Genomic DNA, 21,655 nt, shown 5'->3' with positions numbered 1-21,655 from the left:
ACGCACAGAAACACTCCACTCTCTCCTATGACAACTGTGGTAGGAGAACTCTGATTGGCTCTGATGCAAAAGAAGGGCGGAGAAAGTATTCGCGAATATTCAGAAATCGAATATTCGCGATTGCGAATATTCGGCAACATAAAAGGATCGCCTCAGCTTAGCTACTCGGCCCAGGGTCTCTAATCATACCAGCAATGCTTTTAGACGTCAATGGAGATCACTAGGATGTGATCTGTTTTAAAAATAAAATTGAAAAAATACGAATATTGGCCGCGAAATTCGAGTTATTCGCGAATATTCGAATATGCCATATTCGTAACGAATATTCGCAATGCGAATATTCGTGAGCAACACTAGTGGAGGGTGGAGGGTCAAGTCAGGATTATCAGATAGGAAGATGGGTTAATGTAGTTAGAGGGAGTGGAAGGGGCTTGCAGAAAAGGAAGGCCAGTACTGTATTTGTGCATCAAAACAAATTTGCCAAGATGTGGAGGTGGCAAACACAGAGGTTGCAGCCCTAGATGTCACTGTTACCTCTAACAGCCGGGAGAGCAACCCATCTAGTAGAGTTGGGGAGGGGAGTGCAGGTAGGCCTAGACAGTTGGTGGTAATAAGGGATTCTATAATCAGAAGGACTGATAGAATAATTTGTCGCCAGGATCGCCTCAACCAAATGGTTTGCTGTCTCCCTGGTGCCAGGGTTCGGCATGTGGTGGACAGGGTGGATAAATTACTGGGAGGGGCTGGGCATGACCCAGCTGTCTTGGTCCACGTTGGAACCAATGACAGTATACATGGAAGGTGTCGGCTGTGACGGTTTGCACTTGAATGGAAGGGGGTCTGCTGTGCTGGGGGAGAGGTTTATGGGAATGCTGGAGGAGTATTTAAACTAGACTTGAGGGGGGAGGGTGAACTAGAAATACATTGGGCACACAGGTCAGTTAGGGGTCAGACATTAAAGGAGTACTCCAGAGCAATTTTTTTAAATTAGCAACATCTTTAAAAAGTATATAACAATGTAAATCACCTTCAGTGTCATATCTGCAGCAATCCCCGACTTTTCAGAAACCGGAAGTTCTGCCAGTCATTCCTGGCTATGAATTTCGTACCCCATCTTGGTAACGAAACGTCATCTTTCTGCAGCCTTCCCCCGTCTGCTCCTGCCTCCTGTGTCCGCCCCTGGCTCCTGTGGGTCACTCCCACACTTTGAATATTAATTTCTCAGGGGGCGGGGGCGGGGGCGGGAGCTGCGCTCTGAGACAGTGGGTGCCCTGTGATTGGCCGAACGGGCCATGTGTGATGTGCGGGGCGGGGCGGGAAGCAGATATGGGGTCTGTGAATGGCTGTGCTGGTCATGTGTGGAGGCGTGGGCGGGGCTGCATTGTGGATGGATACGAATCATCGTGCCTGCTTGCTCCCGGAGTCCTGCCTCACGATGTGAGTCCTATTCATCTGCTCTGTCAGCTTACCTCCCCCCTCTGTAGTGTCACCCCCCCCTCTCCTCTGTAGTGTCACCCCCCCCTCTCCTGTGTAGTGTCACCCCCCTCTCCTGTGTAGTGTCACCCCCCCCCTCTCCTGTGTAGTGTCACCCCCCTCTCCTGTGTAGTGTCACCCCCCCTCTCCTCTGTAGTGTCACCCCCCTCTCCTGTGTAGTGTCACCCCCCCTCTCCTCTGTAGTGTCACCCCCCCTCTCCTGTGTAGTGTCACCCCCCTCTCCTGTGTAGTGTCACCCCCCCTCTCCTCTGTAGTGTCACCCCCCCTCTCCTGTGTAGTGTCACCCCCCCTCTCCTCTGTAGTGTCACCCCCCCTCTCCTCTGTAGTGTCACCCCCCCCTCTCCTGTGTAGTGTCACCCCCCCTCTCCTCTGTAGTGTCACCCCCCTCTCCTCTGTAGTGTCACCCCCCCTCTCCTCTGTAGTGTCACCCCCCCTCTCCTGTGCAGTGTCACCCCCCCTCTCCTCTGTAGTGTCACCCCCCCTCTCCTGTGTAGTGTCACCCCCCCTCTCCTCTGTAGTGTCACCCCCCCCTCTCCTGTGTAGTGTCACCCCCCTCTCCTGTGTAGAGTCACCCCCCCCTCTCCTGTGTTGTGTCACCCCCCCCCCTCTCCTCTGTAGTGTCACCCCCCCTCTCCTGTGTAGTGTCACCCCCCCTCTCCTGTGTAGTGTCACCCCCCCCTCCTGTGTAGTGTCACCCCCCCTCTCCTGTGTAGTGTCACCCCCCCTCTCCTCTGTAGTGTCACCCCCCCAACCCCCCCTCTCTCTCTCTCTCTCTCTCTCCCTTCCCCCCCTCTCTCTCTCCCTCCCCCCTCTCTCTCTCCCTCCCCCCCTCTCTCTCTCTCCCTCCCCCCTCTCTCTCCCTCCCCCCCTCTCTCTCTCCCCCCCTCTCTCTCTCTCCCTCCCCCCCCTCTCTCTCCCTTTCTCTCTCTCTCTCTTCCCCCCTCTCTCCCTCTCCCTCTCTCTCTCTCTCTCTCTCTCCCTCCCCCCCTCTCTCTCCCTCCCCCCCTCTCTCTCCCTCCCCCTCTCTCTCCCCCCTCCTCTCTCCCCCCCCCCTCCTCTCTCTCCCCCCCCCTCTCTCCCCCCCTCTCTCTCTCTCTCCCTCTCTCTCCCTGACCACCTCGCTCTCTTTCTCTCTCTGACACCCCCTCTATTATCCCTCTCTCTCTCTCTCTCTGACCCCTCCATGACCTCTCTGACACCCCTCTCTTATCCCTCTCTATCTGACCCCTCCCTGACCTCAAGTTGGACATGGGGGATACAGAGTTGGACATGGGGGATACAGAGTTGGACATGGGGGATACAGAGTTGGACATGGGGGATATAGAGATGGACATGGGGGATACAGAGATGGACATGGGGGATACAGACAGCCAACAGCTGTCCTGGCATGTGCGGTACTTTCTGTTGAGCTCTGTATCTAAGCTTATCATGTGCGTTACTGTCTGATGAGCTGTGTATCTAAGCTTATCATGTGCGTTACTGTCTGATGAGCTGTGTATCTAAGCTTATCATGTGCGTTACTGTCTGATGAGCTGTGTATCTAAGCTTATCATGTGCTGTACTGTCTGATGAGCTGTGTATCTAAGCTTATCATGTGCGGTACTATCTGTTGAGCTGTGTATCTAAGCTTATCATGTTCTGTACTATCTGTTGAGCTGTGTAACTAAGCTTACCAGGTGTGATACTTTCTGTGAAGTTGTGCATCTCAGCTTCCAGATGTTGAAAAAATTGAACTCTCAGCATGCCTGGACTGCCAACGACTGTCCGGGCATGCTGGGAGTTGTAGTTTTTCAACATCTGCAGGGCCACAGTTTTGACACCACTGTTATATTGGCATTTATATAAATTAGGATATGTGCACTTTTTTTTTTGAAAGGCTGGAGGCAGACTTTGAAAGTATATATGTGTATATATATCTATATCTGAAAATCATTTAGTATAGAAAACATAAATTACTATATTGTAGACCTTTGTGTATATATCACAAACCGGAATGAGCTAGCAGACTGATGTAATTAGACTATATATATATATATATATATATATATATATATATATATATATATATATATATATATACACACATATATATGTGTGTGTGTAAAAGATAACGAGTGTGTATAGCTTTTGCATAACTAGAAATACCAGCATGCATTGGTATGTGATTGCTGGGAGTTGTAGTTTAGGAAATTTCTACTACCAGCAATCGCATAGCATGCTTGCTGATATTTGTAGTTATGCAGCCAAGAATCACTGATATATTGACAAAAAACATGTTTATTACATGAACTGGGGGCCTCCAGCAGTTGCTAAACTACAGCTCCTAACATGCACTATATGGGCATGCTTTGAGCTGTAGTTTTGCTAAACTTGGGGGCTACATGTGTGTATGTGTTATGTGTGTGTTTTTACTGTGAATGTGTGTGTCTGGAAGGGGTAATGGGAACTTGTAGTTGAGAGTTCAGGCTGCTTTCTCCTGCTGCACTGTATATTTATCTATGTGAGCAGCATGTGTACTCAAATAGCAATAGCTCCGTGCAGTCACAGGACACAATGATTGGTGGAGGGTTTGGAGGGGTGGGATATGATAATTTTAGGGGCGGATGGCATGGCAGGGGAGGCAGGGAGGGGTGTGTATATTGAAATGAATGGGGAGGGGCAGGGGCGTAACTAGAAATCACAGGGCCCCATAGCAAAATGTTGTATGGGGCCCTCCAGAGCCGCCCTAGTCTCAATGCAGCGTGACCTGTGCACCATACAGCGTGACCTGTGCCCTATACAAGGTGACCGGTTCCCCATACAGCGTGACCTGTGCCCTATACAAGGTGACCGGTTCCCCATACAGCGTGACCTGTGCCCAATGCAGCATGACCTGTGCCCAATGCAGCATGACCTGAGCCCCATACAGCGTGACCTTTGCGCCATACAGCGTGACCTGTGCCCCATACAGCGTGACCTGTGCCCCATACAGCGTGACCTGTGCCCCATACAGCGTGACCTGTGCCCAATGCAGCATGGCCTGCCTATGCCCAATACAGCCTGGCCTGCCTGTGCCCAATACAGCGTGACCTGTGCCCAATACAGCCTGGCCTGCCTGTGCCCCATACAGCCTGGCCTGCCTGTGCCCCATACAGCGTTACCTGTGCCCAATACAGCATTGCCTGTGCCCAATGCGGCATGACCTGTGCCCAATGCAGCGTTGCCTGTGCCCAAAAAAGCCTGACCTGCCTGTGCCCAATACAGTCTGAACTGCCTGTGCCCCATACAGCGTGACCTGTGCCCAATACAGCATTGCCTGTGCCCAATACAGCCTGGCCTGCCTGTGCCCAATACAGCCTCACCTGTGCAGAGGAAGAAGCAAGCCGGACGGATCAGCAGAGAGCGGGATTGCCCGCTGTTAGGGTTGTCCCGATACCACTTTTTTAGGACCGAGTACAAGTACCGATACTTTTTTTCAAGTACTCGCTGATACCGAATACCGATACTTTTTTTTAAATGTGTCCCCAAATGCAGCCATGTCCCCCCACAGATGCAGCCATGTCCCCCCATATGCAGCCATGTCCCCCCCATATGCAGCCATGTCCCCCCATATGCAGCCATGTCCCCCCCATATCCAGCCATGTCCCCCCATATGCAGCCATGTCCCCCCCATATGCAGCCATGTCCCCCCCATATCCAGCCATGTCCCCCCCCATATCCAGCCATCTCCCCCCCATATGCAGCCATGTCTCCCCCATATCCAGCTATGTCCCCCCATATGCAGCCATGTCCCCCCCATATCCAGCCATGTCCCCCCCCCATATCCAGCCATGTCCCCCATATGCAGCCATGTCCCCTCCATATCCAGCCATGTCTCCCTCCATGCAGCCATGTCCCCCTTACCTGCATCCCACCGCATCCCCGCTCCTGCCGACTGGTTAATATGTGCGGAGAACATTACAGCTTTCATTTGAATAGTTCATTTGGACAGTTCACCCGAGCAAGGGGGAGTGTCTATACGCGGCGCGAATCATTACAGCTATTCAAATGAAAGCTGTAATGTTCCCCGCCAGTATTACCCAGTCGGCGGTAGCGGGGATGCGGCGGGATGCGGCGTAACGATGGCAGGGGGGGGGTGTGCAAGTATTCTATTTCGGTATCGGGAGTATTTGCGGGAGTACTCCCGCAAATACTCGGAATCGGTCCCGATACCGATACTAGTATCGGTATCGTGGACAACCCTACCCGCTGTAATAGCTTTCATTTGAATTTCCAGTCTTCCTGGGGCTCATCGTCACATAGCCCCACCTCTTAGCCCAACGCCTTTGATGATGTCACATGTCCCACACTGGACCGGCGTTCTGTCAATCAAAGGTGCCGGGCCAAGAGGTGGAGCTATGTGACATGAGCCCCAGGAACACTGGAAGTTCTAATGAAAGCTATTACAGCGGGCAATTCCTCTCTCTGCTGATACGGACAGCTCGCCTCTTCCTCTCCTCTCTCTTCCCCTGGCTGGGAGACCATGCCGGCGATCAGGGTCGGTGCAAGGATTTTTGCCAACTCAGACGAAGGTGAATTTTGCCCCCCCCCCCAGCGCGCACGCACGCACGCACATGTGCACACACACACACACCAACACTATACAGAGAGATACCACATAATATATCTAGATAGATAGAGAACAATGCTAGTACTAGCTGTCTCCTATTGTGCCCACACTGCCCAGTGAAACTGACCTGCTCTCTCTGGTGGTCCTGGACAGCGTGGCTCTCTCTCTCTCTGGTGGTGGTGCGGGTACAGTGTGACGCTCTCTCTCTGGTGGTGCGGTGCAGCTTGGCTCTCTCTCTCTGGCGGTGCGGGTACAGTGTGGCGCTCTTGTGGTTTGGGTACAGCGTGGCTCTCGTGGCTCTCTCTGGTGGTGAGGGTACAGCATGTCTCTCATGGCTCTCTGGTGGTGCAGGTACAGCGTGGCTCTCATGGCTCTTTCTGGTGGTGCGGGTACAGCATGGCACTCTGGTGGTGCGGGTACAGCATGGCGCTCTGGTGGTGCGAGTACAGCATGGTGCTCTGGTGGTACGGGGACAGTGTAGCGCTCTGGTGGTACGGGTACAGAGTGGCGCTCTGGTGGTGCGAGTACAGCATGGCGCTCTGGTGGTGCGGGTACAGTGTGGCGCTCTGGTGGTGCGGGTACAGTGTGGTGCTCTGGTGGTGCGGGTACAGTGTGGCGCTCTGGTGGTGCAGGTACAGTGTGGCGCTCTGGTGGTGCGGGTACAGTGTGGCGCTCTGGTGGTGCGGGTAAAGCGTGGCGCTCTGGTGGTGCGGGTACAGCGTGGCGCTCTGGTGGTGCGGGTACAGCGTGGCGCTCTGGTGGTGCGGGTACAGCGTGGCGCTCTGGTGGTGCGAGTACAGCGTGGCGCTCTGGTGGTGCGGGTACAGTGTGGCGCTCTGGTGGTGCGGGTACAGTGTGGCGCTCTGGTGGTGTGGGTACAGCATGGCGCTCTGGTGGTGCGGGTACAGCGTAGCGCTCTGGTGGTGCGGGTACAGCGTGGCGCTCTGGTGGTGCGGGTAAAGCGTGGCGCTCTGGTGGTGCGGGTACAGCGTGGCGCTCTGGTGGTGCGGGTACAGCGTGGCGCTCTGGTGGTGCGGGTACAGCTTGGCGCTCTGGTGGTGCGGGTACAGCGTGGCTCTATCTGGTGGTGCTGGGGCTATTAGTTCCGCCAGCACAGTCCTCTTTCTATTTCCCTGTCTCCTGTAGTACTGTACATGCTTTTTTCTGAGCTTTCTCTTTTTCCCCCCACAAGCAGACAGTAAAGATCGATCAATTCCTCATAGAAATCCTCCTTTAGAGGGTTGCTTAAGACTCCACAGAGACAGCTACTAGATTTCTCCAGGCTCAGCAGGCAGAGTGCATGCTGATGACTGTAATCCCCGAGACTACATTTCCCAGGATGCCCCACGAGTTCTTTCTGCTCCACTGTGGGAGGAGAGAAGAAGAAGCAGGAAGCTTTCTTCTCTCCTGTCCCGTGCTGCACAGACATGCCGACATGAGAAAGGGGGAGGAAGGGACATCCTGACAGCGTCCCACAGTTCCCCCCCCCTCACCTCACTGGGCAGACAGTCTGGACACCTATGGCTGGCAGAGCAGTAGTCAATGGGGGGCGAGAGCGGAACTGTCAGCGCGGCTCTGAGGCTGAGCTGTGTGTGAGAGCCGCGCTGACAGTTCCTTTAGATGCCGCCCGCTGCCCGCGGGCGACTGTCCCGGCGGTGATGCTCTTATCCTCACCGGGCCCCCCTGATCCTCACTCAGCTGCGGGCCCCATAGCGCCCGCATGGGTCACTATGGCGGTAGTTCCCTGAGCGTGGATGGCGGGGGGAGCAGCAGAGAAACGAGCGATCGCTCGTGCTCTGCTGCGATCGGCGCTGGACTCCAGGACAGGTAAGTGTCCTAATATTAAAAGTGAGCAGCTGCATTATTTGCAGCTGCTGGCTTTTAATATTATTTTCCCGTGGCACATCCGCTTTAAGAAAGGCCTGGATACTTTCCTAAATGTACATAATATAACTGAGTACTAAGATTTGTAGGTAAAGTTGATCCAGGGTAAATCCGTTTGCCTCTCGGGGGATCAGGAAGGAATTTTTTCCCCTGCTGTAGCAAATTGGATCATGCTCTGCTGTTTTTTTTGCCTTCCTCTGGATCAACTGTGGGTATGAAGTTGGATGTATGGGATTGTACTGTGTTTTTTATTTTGTTTGTTTATTTTTTTGTGGTTGAACTGGATGGACTTGTGTCTTTTTTTAACCTGACTAACTATGTAACTATAACATGAACACTTAGAGCCGGTTCACACTGGGGCTACTTGCGATCCGACTTCATGTCGCCTCAAGTCGTCCCAAGTCGCGCTGTAGAGAAAAACAATGGAAGTGAATGGGAGCGTTGTTAATACACACGACTCAAGGCGATCCGACTTCAGAAAAGGTTCCTGTACAACTTCAATCTGACTTGTAGGCGATTTGTACCCATTGATTTCAATGGAAGTCGCCTCCAAGTCTGATCACTGTCTTAACTGAAGCGACTTTCCAGGAAGATAACATACATTTCTCAGGCAAACCTCTCCCTCCCCCTCCCTCTCCCAGAGCTGATTGTTGTTTTATTGGCCACTGGAAAGTCTCCTGTCCTGGAGACGACTTCAAGTTGTGTTGTAAATCGCCCCAGATCACCCTGTGGTTCATGTTCAAGTCGTGTCGGAGTCGCCTCTGAAAGTCGCGCTGGAAGTCGTGTCACCCTAGTGTGAACCGACTCTTACAGTATCCTTCTCAGTAGGGATGAGCCGAACACCCCCGTTCGGTTCTCACCAGAACCTGCGAACAGACCAAAAGTTTGTGTGAACGTTAGAACCCTGTTAATGTCTATGGGACTCGAACATTTGAAATCTAAAGTGCTAATTTAAAAGGCTAATATGCAAGTTATTGTCATACAAAAGTGTTTGGGGACCTGGGTCCTGCCCCAGGGGACATGTATCAATGCAAAAAAAAGTTTTAAAAACTAACGTTTTTTCGGGAGCAGTGATTTTAATAATGCTTAAAGTGAAACAATAAAAGTGAAATATTCCTTTAAATTTCATACCTGGGTGGGTGTTAAGTATGCCTGTGAAGTAGCGCTTGTTTCCCGTGCTTAGAACTGTCCCCGCACAAAGTGTCATTTCTGAAGGAATGGATTTCAAGGGGAACTCCACCCCAAATAAAAAAAATGGCGTGGAGATCCCCCAAAAATCCATACCAGACCCTTTAACCCGAGCATGCAACCTGGCAGGCCGCAGGAAAAGAGGGGGGACGAGAGAGCACCCCCCTCCTGAACCGTACCAGGCCACATACCGTCAACATTGGGAGGATGCTTTGGGGGTCTGTGTATGTTGATGGGGACAAGGGCCTCATCCCCACAACCCTTGCCCGGTGGTTGTGGGGGTCTGCGGGCGGGGGGCTTATCGGAATCTGGAAGACCCCTTTAACAAAGGGGAGACCCAGCTCCAAACCCCCCTATGTGAATTGGTAATGGGGTACATTGTACCCCTACCATTTCACAAAGAAAGTGTAACAAATTGTAAAAAAAACACAGACACCGTTGGAAAAGTCCTTTATTAAAAATAAAAAAAGATTCCAGCGGTGGTAATCCATTCTCGGTCTCCGCTCCAATGCTGTCAGTATCCTGCGATGGGTGATCTCCTCTCCGCCGAGGTCCAGCGATGAGAAGATCTCCTCCTCATCCAGGTCCAGGATCCAGCGATGAGATGTCCGCAACACAGCACATCACCTGTCTCCACCGGAGACACCCCGGGAATGACGTGACTTCAGCTAGTGACAGCTCTTATGTAGGTGAGGGCGGGGCCACCCGTCACATGACCCTGTCCCCCTCTGACGCAAGGGAAAACCCAGGCTTTCTCAGTGACGTAACGGGAGACCCCACCCCCCTCTGATGTAAAGGAAAACCTGCATTTCACATTCCTTATCACCCGCAGAGTTCAGGCATGATAGAAAGGATGAATAGAACAAATAAAGATAAAAGCAGAAAAGCAACAGGTGGGTCCTTCACTGGGTGGGTAAAAGCACTTTCTGTGGTCTTGGCTGAGATCAGGATGACACCATCAAAGACCACAGGATACTCCATATTCGAAGGGTGGGAAGACCGTTCCCCACCCCATGGGTAAGACCACCCATTATCTTAGAAGCCGGAGATCTTGATCAGATAAGGGAGGAAAAATGTCAGAAAGTTAATTGGACTTTAGACCAAGTTGAAAGAAATGTTGCTCGCACCTCTCTTTTTTCTTCACAGGAATCAACACATCCCTTTCAAGTAGGAGATACTGTGGTAATCCAACAACTGAATAGGACCAAAAAGCAGGACCCCTTTGGACCTCCTACCACAGTAGTCGCGGTGACCCAGACAGCCATCCTGGTGGAGAATTTCCAAGCCTGGATCCATGCCAGTCGAGTAAAAAAGTCAAGGTGGATTGTGCGAAGCAAGACAAAGACGCAGATAAAGCTTCAGTTCTGGACAAAGGAGGTGAAGCAGGTGTTGTAAATCCTCAAAATGCAGCAAAATGACTTTGTTTACTGCTCAGGATTCTGAGAAACTTTGGACACTCCTGGGGGTGATCACACGTTCAGTGTTTCCCCCAACATAACATCATAACTAGGGATGAGCTTAGAGTTCGAGTCGAACTCATGTTCGACTCGAACATTGCCTGTTCGCCTGTTCGGCGAACTACGAATAATTTGGGGTGTTTGCGGCAAATTCGAAAAGCCACGGAACACCCTGTTAAAGTCTATGGGAGAAATCTAAAGTGCTAATTTTAAAGGCTAATATGCAAGTTATTGTCCTAAAACGTGTTTGGGGAGCAGTGAATTTAATAATGCCTAAAGTGAAACAATAAAAGTAAAATATTCCTTTAAATTTCGTACCTGGGGGGGGGGTGTAAAGTATGAATGTGAAATAGCGCATGTTTCCCGTACTTAGAACTGTCCCTGCACAAAGTGTCATTTCTGAAAGAAAAAAAGTCATTTAAAAATGACGCGCGGCTATAATGAATTGTCGGCTCTGGCAATTCAGAGAGAATTCATTCATAAAAATAAAAAAAAAGCGTGGGGGTCCCCCCAAATTCAATTACCATGCCCTTTAGGTCTGGTATGGTTTTTAAGGGGAACCCCGGTGTCAATTTAAAAAAAAAATTATGTGGGGGTTCCCCCCAAATATCAATTCCAGACCCTTCAGGTCTGGTGTGGATTTTGAAGGGAACTCCACCACGAATTAAGAAAAAAATGGCGTGGAGTTCCCCCAAAAATCCACACCAGACCCCTTATCCGAGCACGTAACCTGGCGGGCCGCAGAAAAGAGGGGGGGACGAGAGAGCGCCCCACTCCCTCCTGAACCGTACCAGGCCACATGCCCTCAACATGGAGAGGATGTCCCCATGTTGATAGGGACAAGGGCCTCATCCCCACAACCCTGGCTGGTGGTTGTGGGGGTCTGCGGGCAGGGGGCTTATCAGAATCTGGAAGACCCCTTTAACAAAGGGGACCCCCAGATCCTGGCCCCCCCTATGTGAATTGGTAATGGGGTACATTGTACCCCTACCATTTCACAAAGGAAGTGGAGACAGCCCGGAGAATGACACGGCTGGAGCTATTGACAGTTCTTATATAGGTGAGGCGGGGCCACCTGTCACGTGACCCCGCCCCCTCTGATGCACCCTCTGCTGCATCACTGGGGAAGCCCAGTCTTCCCCCTTGTGTCAGAGGGGACGGGGTCACGTGACGGGTGGCCCCGCCTCACCTATATAAAATAAATGTCACTAGCTTCAGCCACGTCATTCGCCGGGCTGACTCCGGTGGAGACAGGCTTCCAGCGATGCTGCGCTCTGGATCCCTTACCTGGATGGATCTTCTCATCGCTAGACCCCGGCGGAGAGGAGGTCACCTGTCGCTGGATACCAACAACGTTGGAGCCCCCAGGATTGAGAGTGGATTACCACCGCTGGATTTTTTTTTCTTTTAAATAAAGGACTTTTTTCCATGGTGTGTGTTTATTTACAATTATTTACACTTCCTTCTTGAAATGGTAGGGGTACAATGTACCCCATTACCAATTCAAATAGGGGGGGGCTAGGATCTGGGGGTCCCCTTTGTTAAAGGGGTATTCCAGATTCTGATAAGCCCCCCACCCGCAGACCCCCACAACCACTGGCCAGGTTTGTGGGGATGAGGCCCTTGACCCCATATTGAGGGCATGTGGCCTGGTACGGTTCAGGAGGGGGGGCTCTCTCGTCCCCCCCACTTTTCTGCGGCTGGCCAGGTTACGTGCTCGGATAAGGGGTCTGGTGTGGATTTTTGGGGGAACTTCACGCCATTTTTTTTTTTGTTAAATTTGGTTCCCCTTAAAATCCACATCAGACCTGAAGGGTCTGAAATGGATATTTGGGGGGAACCCCATGTCATTTTTTTTTAAATTGATGGCGGGGTTCCCCTTAATATCCATACCAGACCTAAAGGGCCTGGTAATTGAATTTGGGGGGACCCCCACCACTTTTATTTTTTTTTATGAATTAATTCTCTCTGAATTGTCGGGAGCCGACAATTCATTATAGCCGCATGTCATTTTTAAATTACTTTTTTTCTTTCAGAAATGACACTTTGTGCAGGGACAGTTCTAAGTACGGGAAACATGCGCTATTTCACATGCATAATTTACAGCTCCCCTAGGTACAAAATTTAAAGGAATATTTCACTTTTATTGTTTCACTTTAAGCAATGGTAAATTCACTGCTCCCGAAAAAAATGCAGTTTTTAAAACATTTTTTGCATTGATACATGTTCCCTGGGACAGGACCCGGGTCCCCAAACACTTTTTAGGACAATAACTTGCATATTAGCCTTTAAAATTAGCACTTTAGATTTCAAAAAAATTGAGTCCCATAGACTTTAACGGGGTTCCAAAGTTTACACAGACATTTGGTGTGTTCGCAGGTTCTGGTGCGAACCGAACAGGGGGGTGTTCGGCTCATCCCTAATCATAACTAACTGTATATACCACCTAGAAGATTTGGGTGTCATAAAAGACATCTGTGGGAAAGGAACTAACTCTAGCCACGCTGGAATACATGCTAGAGTGAAAAGAGAAATCGGTGAAGGTTTTACCAACAAAATGTTATTGTTAAAATTTAAATATGCTTATGCTAGAATATCAGGATATGACAAATGTTGGATATATAGTAAACTCCCCCAAGGTACCACTAGAATCCCTTTAATGGCGGTGCCTTTACAACTTCACTCTTCCAAATGGGTACCCACCTATGTGTCTTAGGCCCCTTTCACACTGGGGTATTTTTCATGCGGTACAGCGCTAAAAATAGCGCTGCTATACCGCATGAAAAATCATGCCCTGTAGTGTTCAATGTGAAAGCCCGAAGGCTTTCACATTGAAGCGGTGCGCTAGCAGGAGCGCACCAAAAGTCCTGCTAGCCGCATCTTTACCACGGTATAGGAGCGGTGTGTTCACCGCTCCTATACCGCGCCTTCCCATTGAAATCAATGGGAAAGCGCGGTAATACCGCCCGCAACTTTTTCGGCCGCTAGCGGGGGTTAAAACCTCACCGCTAGCGCCCGAATATCGCGGTAAATACGACGGTATAGCCGCGTTACAAATAGCGCGGCTATACCGTCACCGCGGATGCACGCCTCAATGTGAAAGCAGCCTTACTGATGTCACAAGAACATTTGCAAACAACACTTTTGTGTTCCAAGCCATGGGTAGAAGCCACTCCCCAGGATTGTGCTTTAAGTTAGGTAATTCTACAAGGGGTGCTACAGCTTGCGGCACATAATTTTTCAGCAACATCACAGTATAGCTCCTTCTTCCGTACCTCAGACCCTTTATTTAATTCTACGTTGCTAGAATCCCTAAGCGTCAACCCACCTCTACAGTAGGACAATTGTTGTCAACTATAACATTCTCCGGTCTCTCTTACGAGCAAATAATAATTTTCTAAAGGTTGCCTTCAGCCCTTATTAATTATACATACATCTGTTGCAAGGATGTTATCCTTGGATCCCTTTAGAATCCCAGGGATGGTGTTATTTAGCGGTCCTGGTCCCAGTAATGGGGGTATTAGGTGATAGTAAAGGAGGACACCTTCTTAAAGCTAGTTTATACCGCAGGTATCATCTCAAACATATTAATAAAAGGGAATTATTCATTGAAAAGGATATGGCCTGGGCCTGGTTTCATTCTAGTACAGGTTGGGGAATAGATTTAATGAAGAGACTCAATTATACAGGTATTATTGATGATGTAATAGAAAAGAATTCTGATGATATCTCCAAATTAAATAATAGAAACTAGAGCAATCAAGAAACAATTAGAACTCCATGACCTGGCCATTAAAAGCATGAGTGCTGCACTTACAGGCCTATGCAAAGTCACTGAGGACTATGAGTGTTGCACCTGGGTTCATAATACATCTATTGAGGTCCCTGATTATTATGACATTATTGCCCAACATAGAAAGGAGGTAGACAAGCTACAATACGAGGCCAGGGATATTGCCAAAATGTATATGAAAGCTTATAAACACACCCAAATAGGTTCCTGAGCACTCTGCATATAGTTATTAGAAATCATATATATGATTTAAGAGGGGATTGAAAGAGAATGAACAAACGTGTGCCGGTTACCCTGACAACAAGCGGAGGATCACCGGAACATCATTTAACACTATGCTAATAATGTCCTTATTTCTTCTGAGAAATCCTCACTTCCTGTTCTTCTGTTTGTAACTCCACACAGTAATGTGAGGCTTTCTTCCTGGTGTGAAAGCAGAAGCAAACTCTGAAAGATACAATGGTGAAAAGCAAGGCGCGCCAGACTAAGTGCAGTATAATAAGTGTAATTTATGAAGACAACATGGACAGTCAAATGGCTACTCACAGGGCAAAGGCATGAGTGGGCATGTAAACATAAAAGGGTCCAGAGTCACTGTGCGGTCCGTAGGATGGATGGCTTTGTCCCAGAGAATAAGGCAGAAATAGGGTGTCTGCAGGGGAATCCTGAAGCTGGCGGGCAGTCAAGCCGTGTAATTGCAGCAACCTCTGGAGAGCCAGGACCGGAACCGGAAGTGCACCTCAGCGTGGAGCGCAGCGTCAACCGTAAGTGATGTAGGGGTGATTCGGGCCAATGAGATAACGCATTCACAGCTTCTGTTGTTTGAAACAGTGGACACTGTGAAACACGTTATCTCATTGGCCTGAATCACTCCTACACCCCTTCTGGTTGAAGCTGCGCTCCACGCTAAGGCGCACTTCCGGGCCACTGGTATGGACTTTACGGAAAGTTCTAAATCTCAAGCCTCGTATACCCGACAGGTTTTCTCTGCAAAAACCAGCAAGAAAGCTTCTTGCCGAGATTACCGTTTGTGTGTACGAGGCTTTCAGGTTTTTCTTCAGGAAATCTGGCCAGAATCTCGGCGAGAAAAAAAGAGAACCTGCTCTCTCTTTTTTCTCGTCGAGATTCTTGTTGGCCTGTTTCCTGACGAGAAACCTGAGAGTGTGTATACTTACCTGTCACTGTGGCTACCCGTGCATGCTCAAAATGACTTTGATGCATGCACGGTAGCTTCCACGGCATAGGTAGGGTGAAGCAAGATGGCGGCGACGGCATTGAATGTGACGAGCGCATGCTCGTCATACGCGATGACGTCACCGCGTTCTTTCCTTTCAAAAGAACCGCGGTTCTTTTGAAACGAGAGTCTGTACACTCGGGCGGCAAGAGATTCTTGCCAAGAATCTCATCAGGAAAAACAACGTTTTTATTCCAGACGAGATTCTTGCCCATGTGCACAGGGCCTCAGTGCCAGGATCTTAACCTGATAAGAACCCAGTGGACGGTCTGTAGTTAGTTTGAATTCTATCTCTACATAAATTAAAGTTTCCCTCAATAGTCCAAAAACTTGTGGCTACAAGTAGTATTACACCCTCCCATATTATGGTTATTTCCTGCACCATTAGAGTATGCCATACTTTGCTTTTGCACATCTGTGATTTTCAGTGTAAAGTTATAAAACATTAATAAATAAAACTTTATATAAAAAAAGGCATACCTGTTGTATTAGATATCTGTCCTTCTGAACATGGGACACAGCCATAGCAGCAAGAGTGGATAGATGATCCTTGCTTTTTTCTGGATCCCGGCAAACAAGTGTCTGCACACCGAGATTCCAGCTTCTAAAAGGAAGTGAAAAAAATAAAAATGAAGTCTACTTGTGTGAAACAACATTGAAGATTAAATAAGAGTGTGTTGCAAATCTCCATCTCCTTATCTATTGCTTCCATTTCACTTTAACCACTTAAGGACCCCTCCATGCCGATATACGTTGGCAGAATTGCACGGCTGGGCACAACCACGTACCTCTATGTCCTCTTTAAGTGCCCAGCCATGGGGCCGCGAGCGAGCCGGCGGCAGCGCGCTCACGACCCGGTCCGAAGCTCTGTGACCGCGCTTGCGGGACCCGATCGCCGTCGGTGTCCTGCGATTGGTCACTGGAGCTGAAGAACGGGGAGAGGTGTGTGTAAACACACCTTCCCCGTTCTTCTGTGTGGCAATGTCAGTGATCGTCTGTTCCCTGATATATAAAAAGATGATCACTGACATCACACGTCCAGCCCCGCCCCCCTACAGTTAGAAACACATATGAGGTCACACTTAACCCCTAAAGTGCCCCCTAGTGGTTAACTTCTAAACTGCAATTGTCATTTTCACAATAATCAGTGCATTTTTATAGCACTTTTCGCTGTGAAAATGGCAATGGTCCCAAAAAAATTGTCAAAATTGTCTGATGTGTCTGCCATAATGTCGCAGTCACGAAAAAAAAAAAAACACTGATAGCCACCATTAGTAGTAAAAAAATATATATTAATAAAAATGCCATAAAACTATCGCTATAAATTGTTCGCAAACCAATCGATAAACGCTTATTGCGATTTTTTTTTACCAACATTAGGTAGAAAATAGGTATCGGCCTAAATTGAGGGAAAAAAATGTTTTTTTTTATATATTTTTGGGGATATTTATTATAGCAAAAAGTAAAAAATATTGCATTTTTTTCAAAATGTACGCTCTATTTTTGTTTATAGCGCAAAAAATAAAAACCGCAGAGGTGATCAAATACCACCAAGAAAGCTCTATTTGTGGGAAAAAAAAGACGCCAATTTTGTTTGGGAGCCACTTCGCACGACCGCGCAATTGTCAGTTAAAGCGACGCAGTGCCAAATCGCAAAAAGGGGCAAGGTCCTTAACCTGCATAATGGTCCGGGTCTTAAGTGGTTAAACCTAAAATCTATTTATCGGTAGAGTTGCCAACATGCCTTACTGTGTACAGTCTGGGGATCCTGCCAGGGACAACACTTCTTATTTCAAGCTGACAACTCGTATGCCTCGTACACACGACCGGTTTTCCCCGACGAGAAAACTGCCATTTTTTAGATTGGTCAGGAAAACCGGTCGTGTGTATGCTCCATAGCAGTTTTCCCGATTAGAAAACTGCCCGCAAAAAAAAAAATCGAACCTGCTCTAATTTTTCCTGCCGTGTTTCCCGTCGGTCTTTTTCTCGTTGCGAAAAACGCTCGTGTGTAGGCTTTTCTGAGGGGAAAAAAACATGCATGCTCAGAATCAAGTATGAGACAGGAGCGCTCGGTCTGGTAAAACTAGCGTTTGTAATGGATATAGCACATTTGTCACACTGTAACAGACTGAAAAGCATGAATCGTCGCTCACCAAACTTTTACTAACACGAGGATCAGCAAAAGCCGCCCAAAGGGTGTCGCCTTTTGAATGGAACGTCCCCTTTATAGTGCCGTCGTACGTGTTGGATGTCACCGCGCTATGGTCAAGCGTTTTTTTTCCCATGAACGTGTGTATACAAGGCAGGCTTGATAGGAATCACGTCGGGAAAAACGTTGGGTTTTGGCATGCCGGTCGTGTGTACAGGGCATAAGCCACTGGCCCACACTGGAGGAGGTCTCATGGCAGGCTGACAATGTTTCTGCTAATACTGGGGCTGTTGTTTAGTGTTGTCAGCCTGCTACAGGAAGTGCTGTGACTGGTGTGATCATTGAGTAAGAAACTGCAAAGGATTCACAAATAATGAATTGCTTAAGAGCACTGAATACAGTGAGCCATAATGCTGAACATACTGGGAAACAGTCAACAGCAAACAATCACCCCCCTATGGGCGACTGGCATCGTGGCACAGACAGCATCCTCACCTGGGCACCCTGTGGCGCAGCACTGACACCCCCCTCCGGGAGGCCTGCTTATATTACAATGTGTGCATACAAACAATTATACTTTGTCATCCATCTCCTGTGCAAAAATTACACTGTCATGGCCGAAATTGTTGGCACTCCAGAAATTTTTCCAGAGAATCAAGTATTTCTCACAGAAAAGTATTGCAGTAACACATGTTTTGCTATACACATGTTTATTCCCTTTGTGTGTATTGGAACAAAACAAAAAAAGGAGGGAAAAAAGGAAATTGGACATAATGTCACACAAAACTCCAAAAATGGTCTGGTCAAAATTCTTGGCACCCTTAACTTAATATTTGTTTGCACACCCTTTGGAAAAAATAACTGAAATCAGTCGCTTCCTATAACCATCAATAAGCTTCTTACACCTCTCACCGGGAATTTTGAACCACCCTTCCTTTGTAAACTGCTCCAGGTCTCTCTCAACAGCAATTTTAAGATCCCTCCACAGGTATTCAATGGGATTTAGATCTGGACTCATTGCTGGCCACTTTAGAACTCTCCAGCGCTTTGTTGCCATCCATTTCGGGGTGCTTTTTGATGCATGTTTGGGGTCATTGTCCTGCTGGAAGACCCAAGATCTCAGACGCAAACCCAGCTTTCTGACACTGGGCTCTACATTTCGACCCAAAATCCTTTGGTAATCCTCAGATTTCATGATTCCTTGCACACATTCAAGGCACCCACTGCCAGAGGCAGCAAAACAACCCCAAAACATCATTGAACCTCCACCATATTTCACAGTAGGTACTGTGTTCTTTTCTTTGTAGGCCTCATTCCGTTTTCAGGAAACAGTAGAATGATGTGCTTTACCAAAAAGCTCTATCTTGGTCTCATCTGTCCACAAGACCTTTTCCCTGAAGGATTTTGGCTTACTCAAGTACATTTTGGCAAACTGTAGTCTTGCTTTTTTGTCTCTGTGTCAGCAGTGGGGTCCTCCTGGGTTTCCTGCCTTAGCGTTTCATTTCATTTAAATGTCGACGGATAGTTGGCGCTGACACTTGATCCACCATCCGGACTATTCTATCGTTGCAACCTTTCATCAATGTTTCTCTTCCGTCCACGTCCAGAGAGATTAGCTTTTCAGGACATTTGTGGTTAAAAGAATACATATAAAGTTACACAAGTATATTTGTTTTTAGTGTTCCTATCCATATATAGATGATGAACAATACTAAAGCCATTTTGGATCTTATTCTCTCTCTAAGAGGTTAATATCAAGTCAAAGATCTATACAGAGGTTTTCTGCCTTACAAGAAGGCATTGTTCTTCTGTATCTTTATCCCAGACCATAAAATAGAAGGTTTGACATCTGTAGATAAGGGTCTGATGAGCACAAGCTGTTACAAGCTGTGTAGGGTGGTCTTTGTACTATGAGACCAAAGGGGCTTATTCACAATCCCGGTGGAATTATATATCTTAAATAGTATTGTTTCTCTATAATGCCTTAACAATATATGTGTATTAGTAATTCATATATAAACCTGTTTAACCACCTTACTACCGCACGCCGTCAAATGACGGCGGGCGGTATACCCTATTATTCTGACAGGACGTCATATGACGTCCTGTCATTTAGATAGGGAATGCGCGCGATCGCGTGCGCGCATCCCTGAGCTGTCGGTGGCGGCGTGTCACCGAGACACCGCTCGTCACCGACAGGGGTGAACAGCGGCGCATGCACGTCGGTGGCAGAGTGTTTCCGGGAACACTGCTCTTCACCGACAATGGTACACAGCCATTGGTCAGGGCTGTGTACCACGGGATCAGCTGTGATCCATTCACAGCCTGATCACCAACTGTAAACAAACAGCCTGTAACACTGTTGCCAGCTCTTTTTCTCCTCACACATCGTTTCCAGTGTGAGGAGAGAAGAGCTACAATCAGTGTGTTACAGATCTGTGTAGTGTCTGCACCAACACCACACTTGCCCCCCCCCCCAATTGTCATCTGTCACCCAACAGTCACCCATATAAAGTGCACCTGTCACACAAAGAGACTGTCATCAGCGGTCCAACCGTCACCCATCAGTGACCGTTCCCGGTCACCGTCACCCATCGGTGACCTGCCCTGTCACCCGTCACCCATCAGTGACCTGCCCTGTCACCCGTCACCCATCAGTGACCTGCCCTGTCACCCATCAGTGACCTGCCCTGCCACCCATCATTGACCTGCCATGTCACAGTCACCCATCAGTGTCCTGCCCTGTCACCCGTCACCCATCAGTGACCTGCCCTGTTGATGACGACTCATTAATTAATTGATTTCCTGATCAATCTCAGGGTAACCCATTTCTGCGGCTGATTTCAAATTAAGGAAAGCATGCAAAATCAGACAAGAAAATCTACATCTGCTCACCTTTTAGCTCGGTCCCAACAGGAAGGAGAAACCCTCCTCACTTTAGTTTTATTTACCATATGAAATCACAAAGCATACATTGATTGGTTCACATCATACAGACACACCTTCACATGATCCCTCCCAATCACCCATCCCCTCCGTGACTCTGTAGCACATGGCACATATTGCTAAAGTCCAAAAGCCATCTTTATTTCAGACGGTAATATGAGCTATAGGAGCGAGGAGATGGAAGTCCTTATTTGGAAAACAGTTCTGCTTTTCACAAGACACCAAATCCCTTTGGTGAGCTGAAGACAGGAAGGGGGGATGGGCCGGAGCACACATTCCAAAGATGAAAAACAGAAGGAGAAAATGGAAGCTGAACATTCCTTTGTATTTTCAATGCTGAGTTCATTACTTTAAAAACCATCATATATCATTCCTGATATCTGACAAATCTTATCAAGGAAAATAAGCAGTATTGATCATTCTCATACATACATATGCATATATAAAAAGAAATATAAAAAAAAAAAAAACAATATAGAAACAATAGGAAAGTATAAAAGACATTAAAACATTTTAGTGGTTCTAATAAAATAATTCAAAATATACATTTTATCCAGATCTATCACACTGTCACCCGTCACCCATCAGTGACCTGCCCTGTCATCCATCAGTGACCTGTCCTGTCACCCATCAACCATCAGTGACCAGCCCTGTCAACCATCTGTGGCCATCAGCGGTGAACCTGTCACTCGTCACCCATCAGTGACCGTGCCCTGTCACCCATCAGTGACCATCAGCGGTGCACCCGTCACATCAGTGACCTGCCCTGTCACCCATCACCCGTCACCCATCAGTGACCATCATCGGTGCACCCATCAGTGACCATCACCCATCACCGTCCATGGCCTGTCACCCATCTGTGACCATCACCCGTCACCGTCCGTGGCCTGTCACCCATCAGTGACCATCGCCTGTCACCCAT

General features: G+C 48.5%; 1 protein-coding gene across 1 annotated transcript in view; it reads right to left on the bottom strand.

Moving 5' to 3' along the window:
• Nucleotides 1–12,711: 12,711 nt before the first annotated feature.
• The window catches only part of LOC120943585 (taste receptor type 1 member 2-like), a 31,190-nt gene continuing 22,246 nt past the window's right edge, over nt 12,712–21,655 (bottom strand). Inside the window, exons 5-6 of the mRNA XM_040357366.1 lie at nt 16,119–16,242; nt 12,712–12,722 (exon numbers count right to left, since the gene is read on the bottom strand). Of these exons, the coding sequence (XP_040213300.1) occupies nt 12,712–12,722; nt 16,119–16,242 (135 nt within the window). The remainder of the gene's footprint in view (nt 12,723–16,118; nt 16,243–21,655) is intronic.

The sequence above is a fragment of the Rana temporaria genome, chromosome 1 (assembly GCF_905171775.1).
Source record: "Rana temporaria chromosome 1, aRanTem1.1, whole genome shotgun sequence".
NCBI lineage: Eukaryota > Metazoa > Chordata > Amphibia > Anura > Ranidae > Rana > Rana temporaria.
This window is presented reverse-complemented; position numbering and strand designations above follow the sequence as displayed.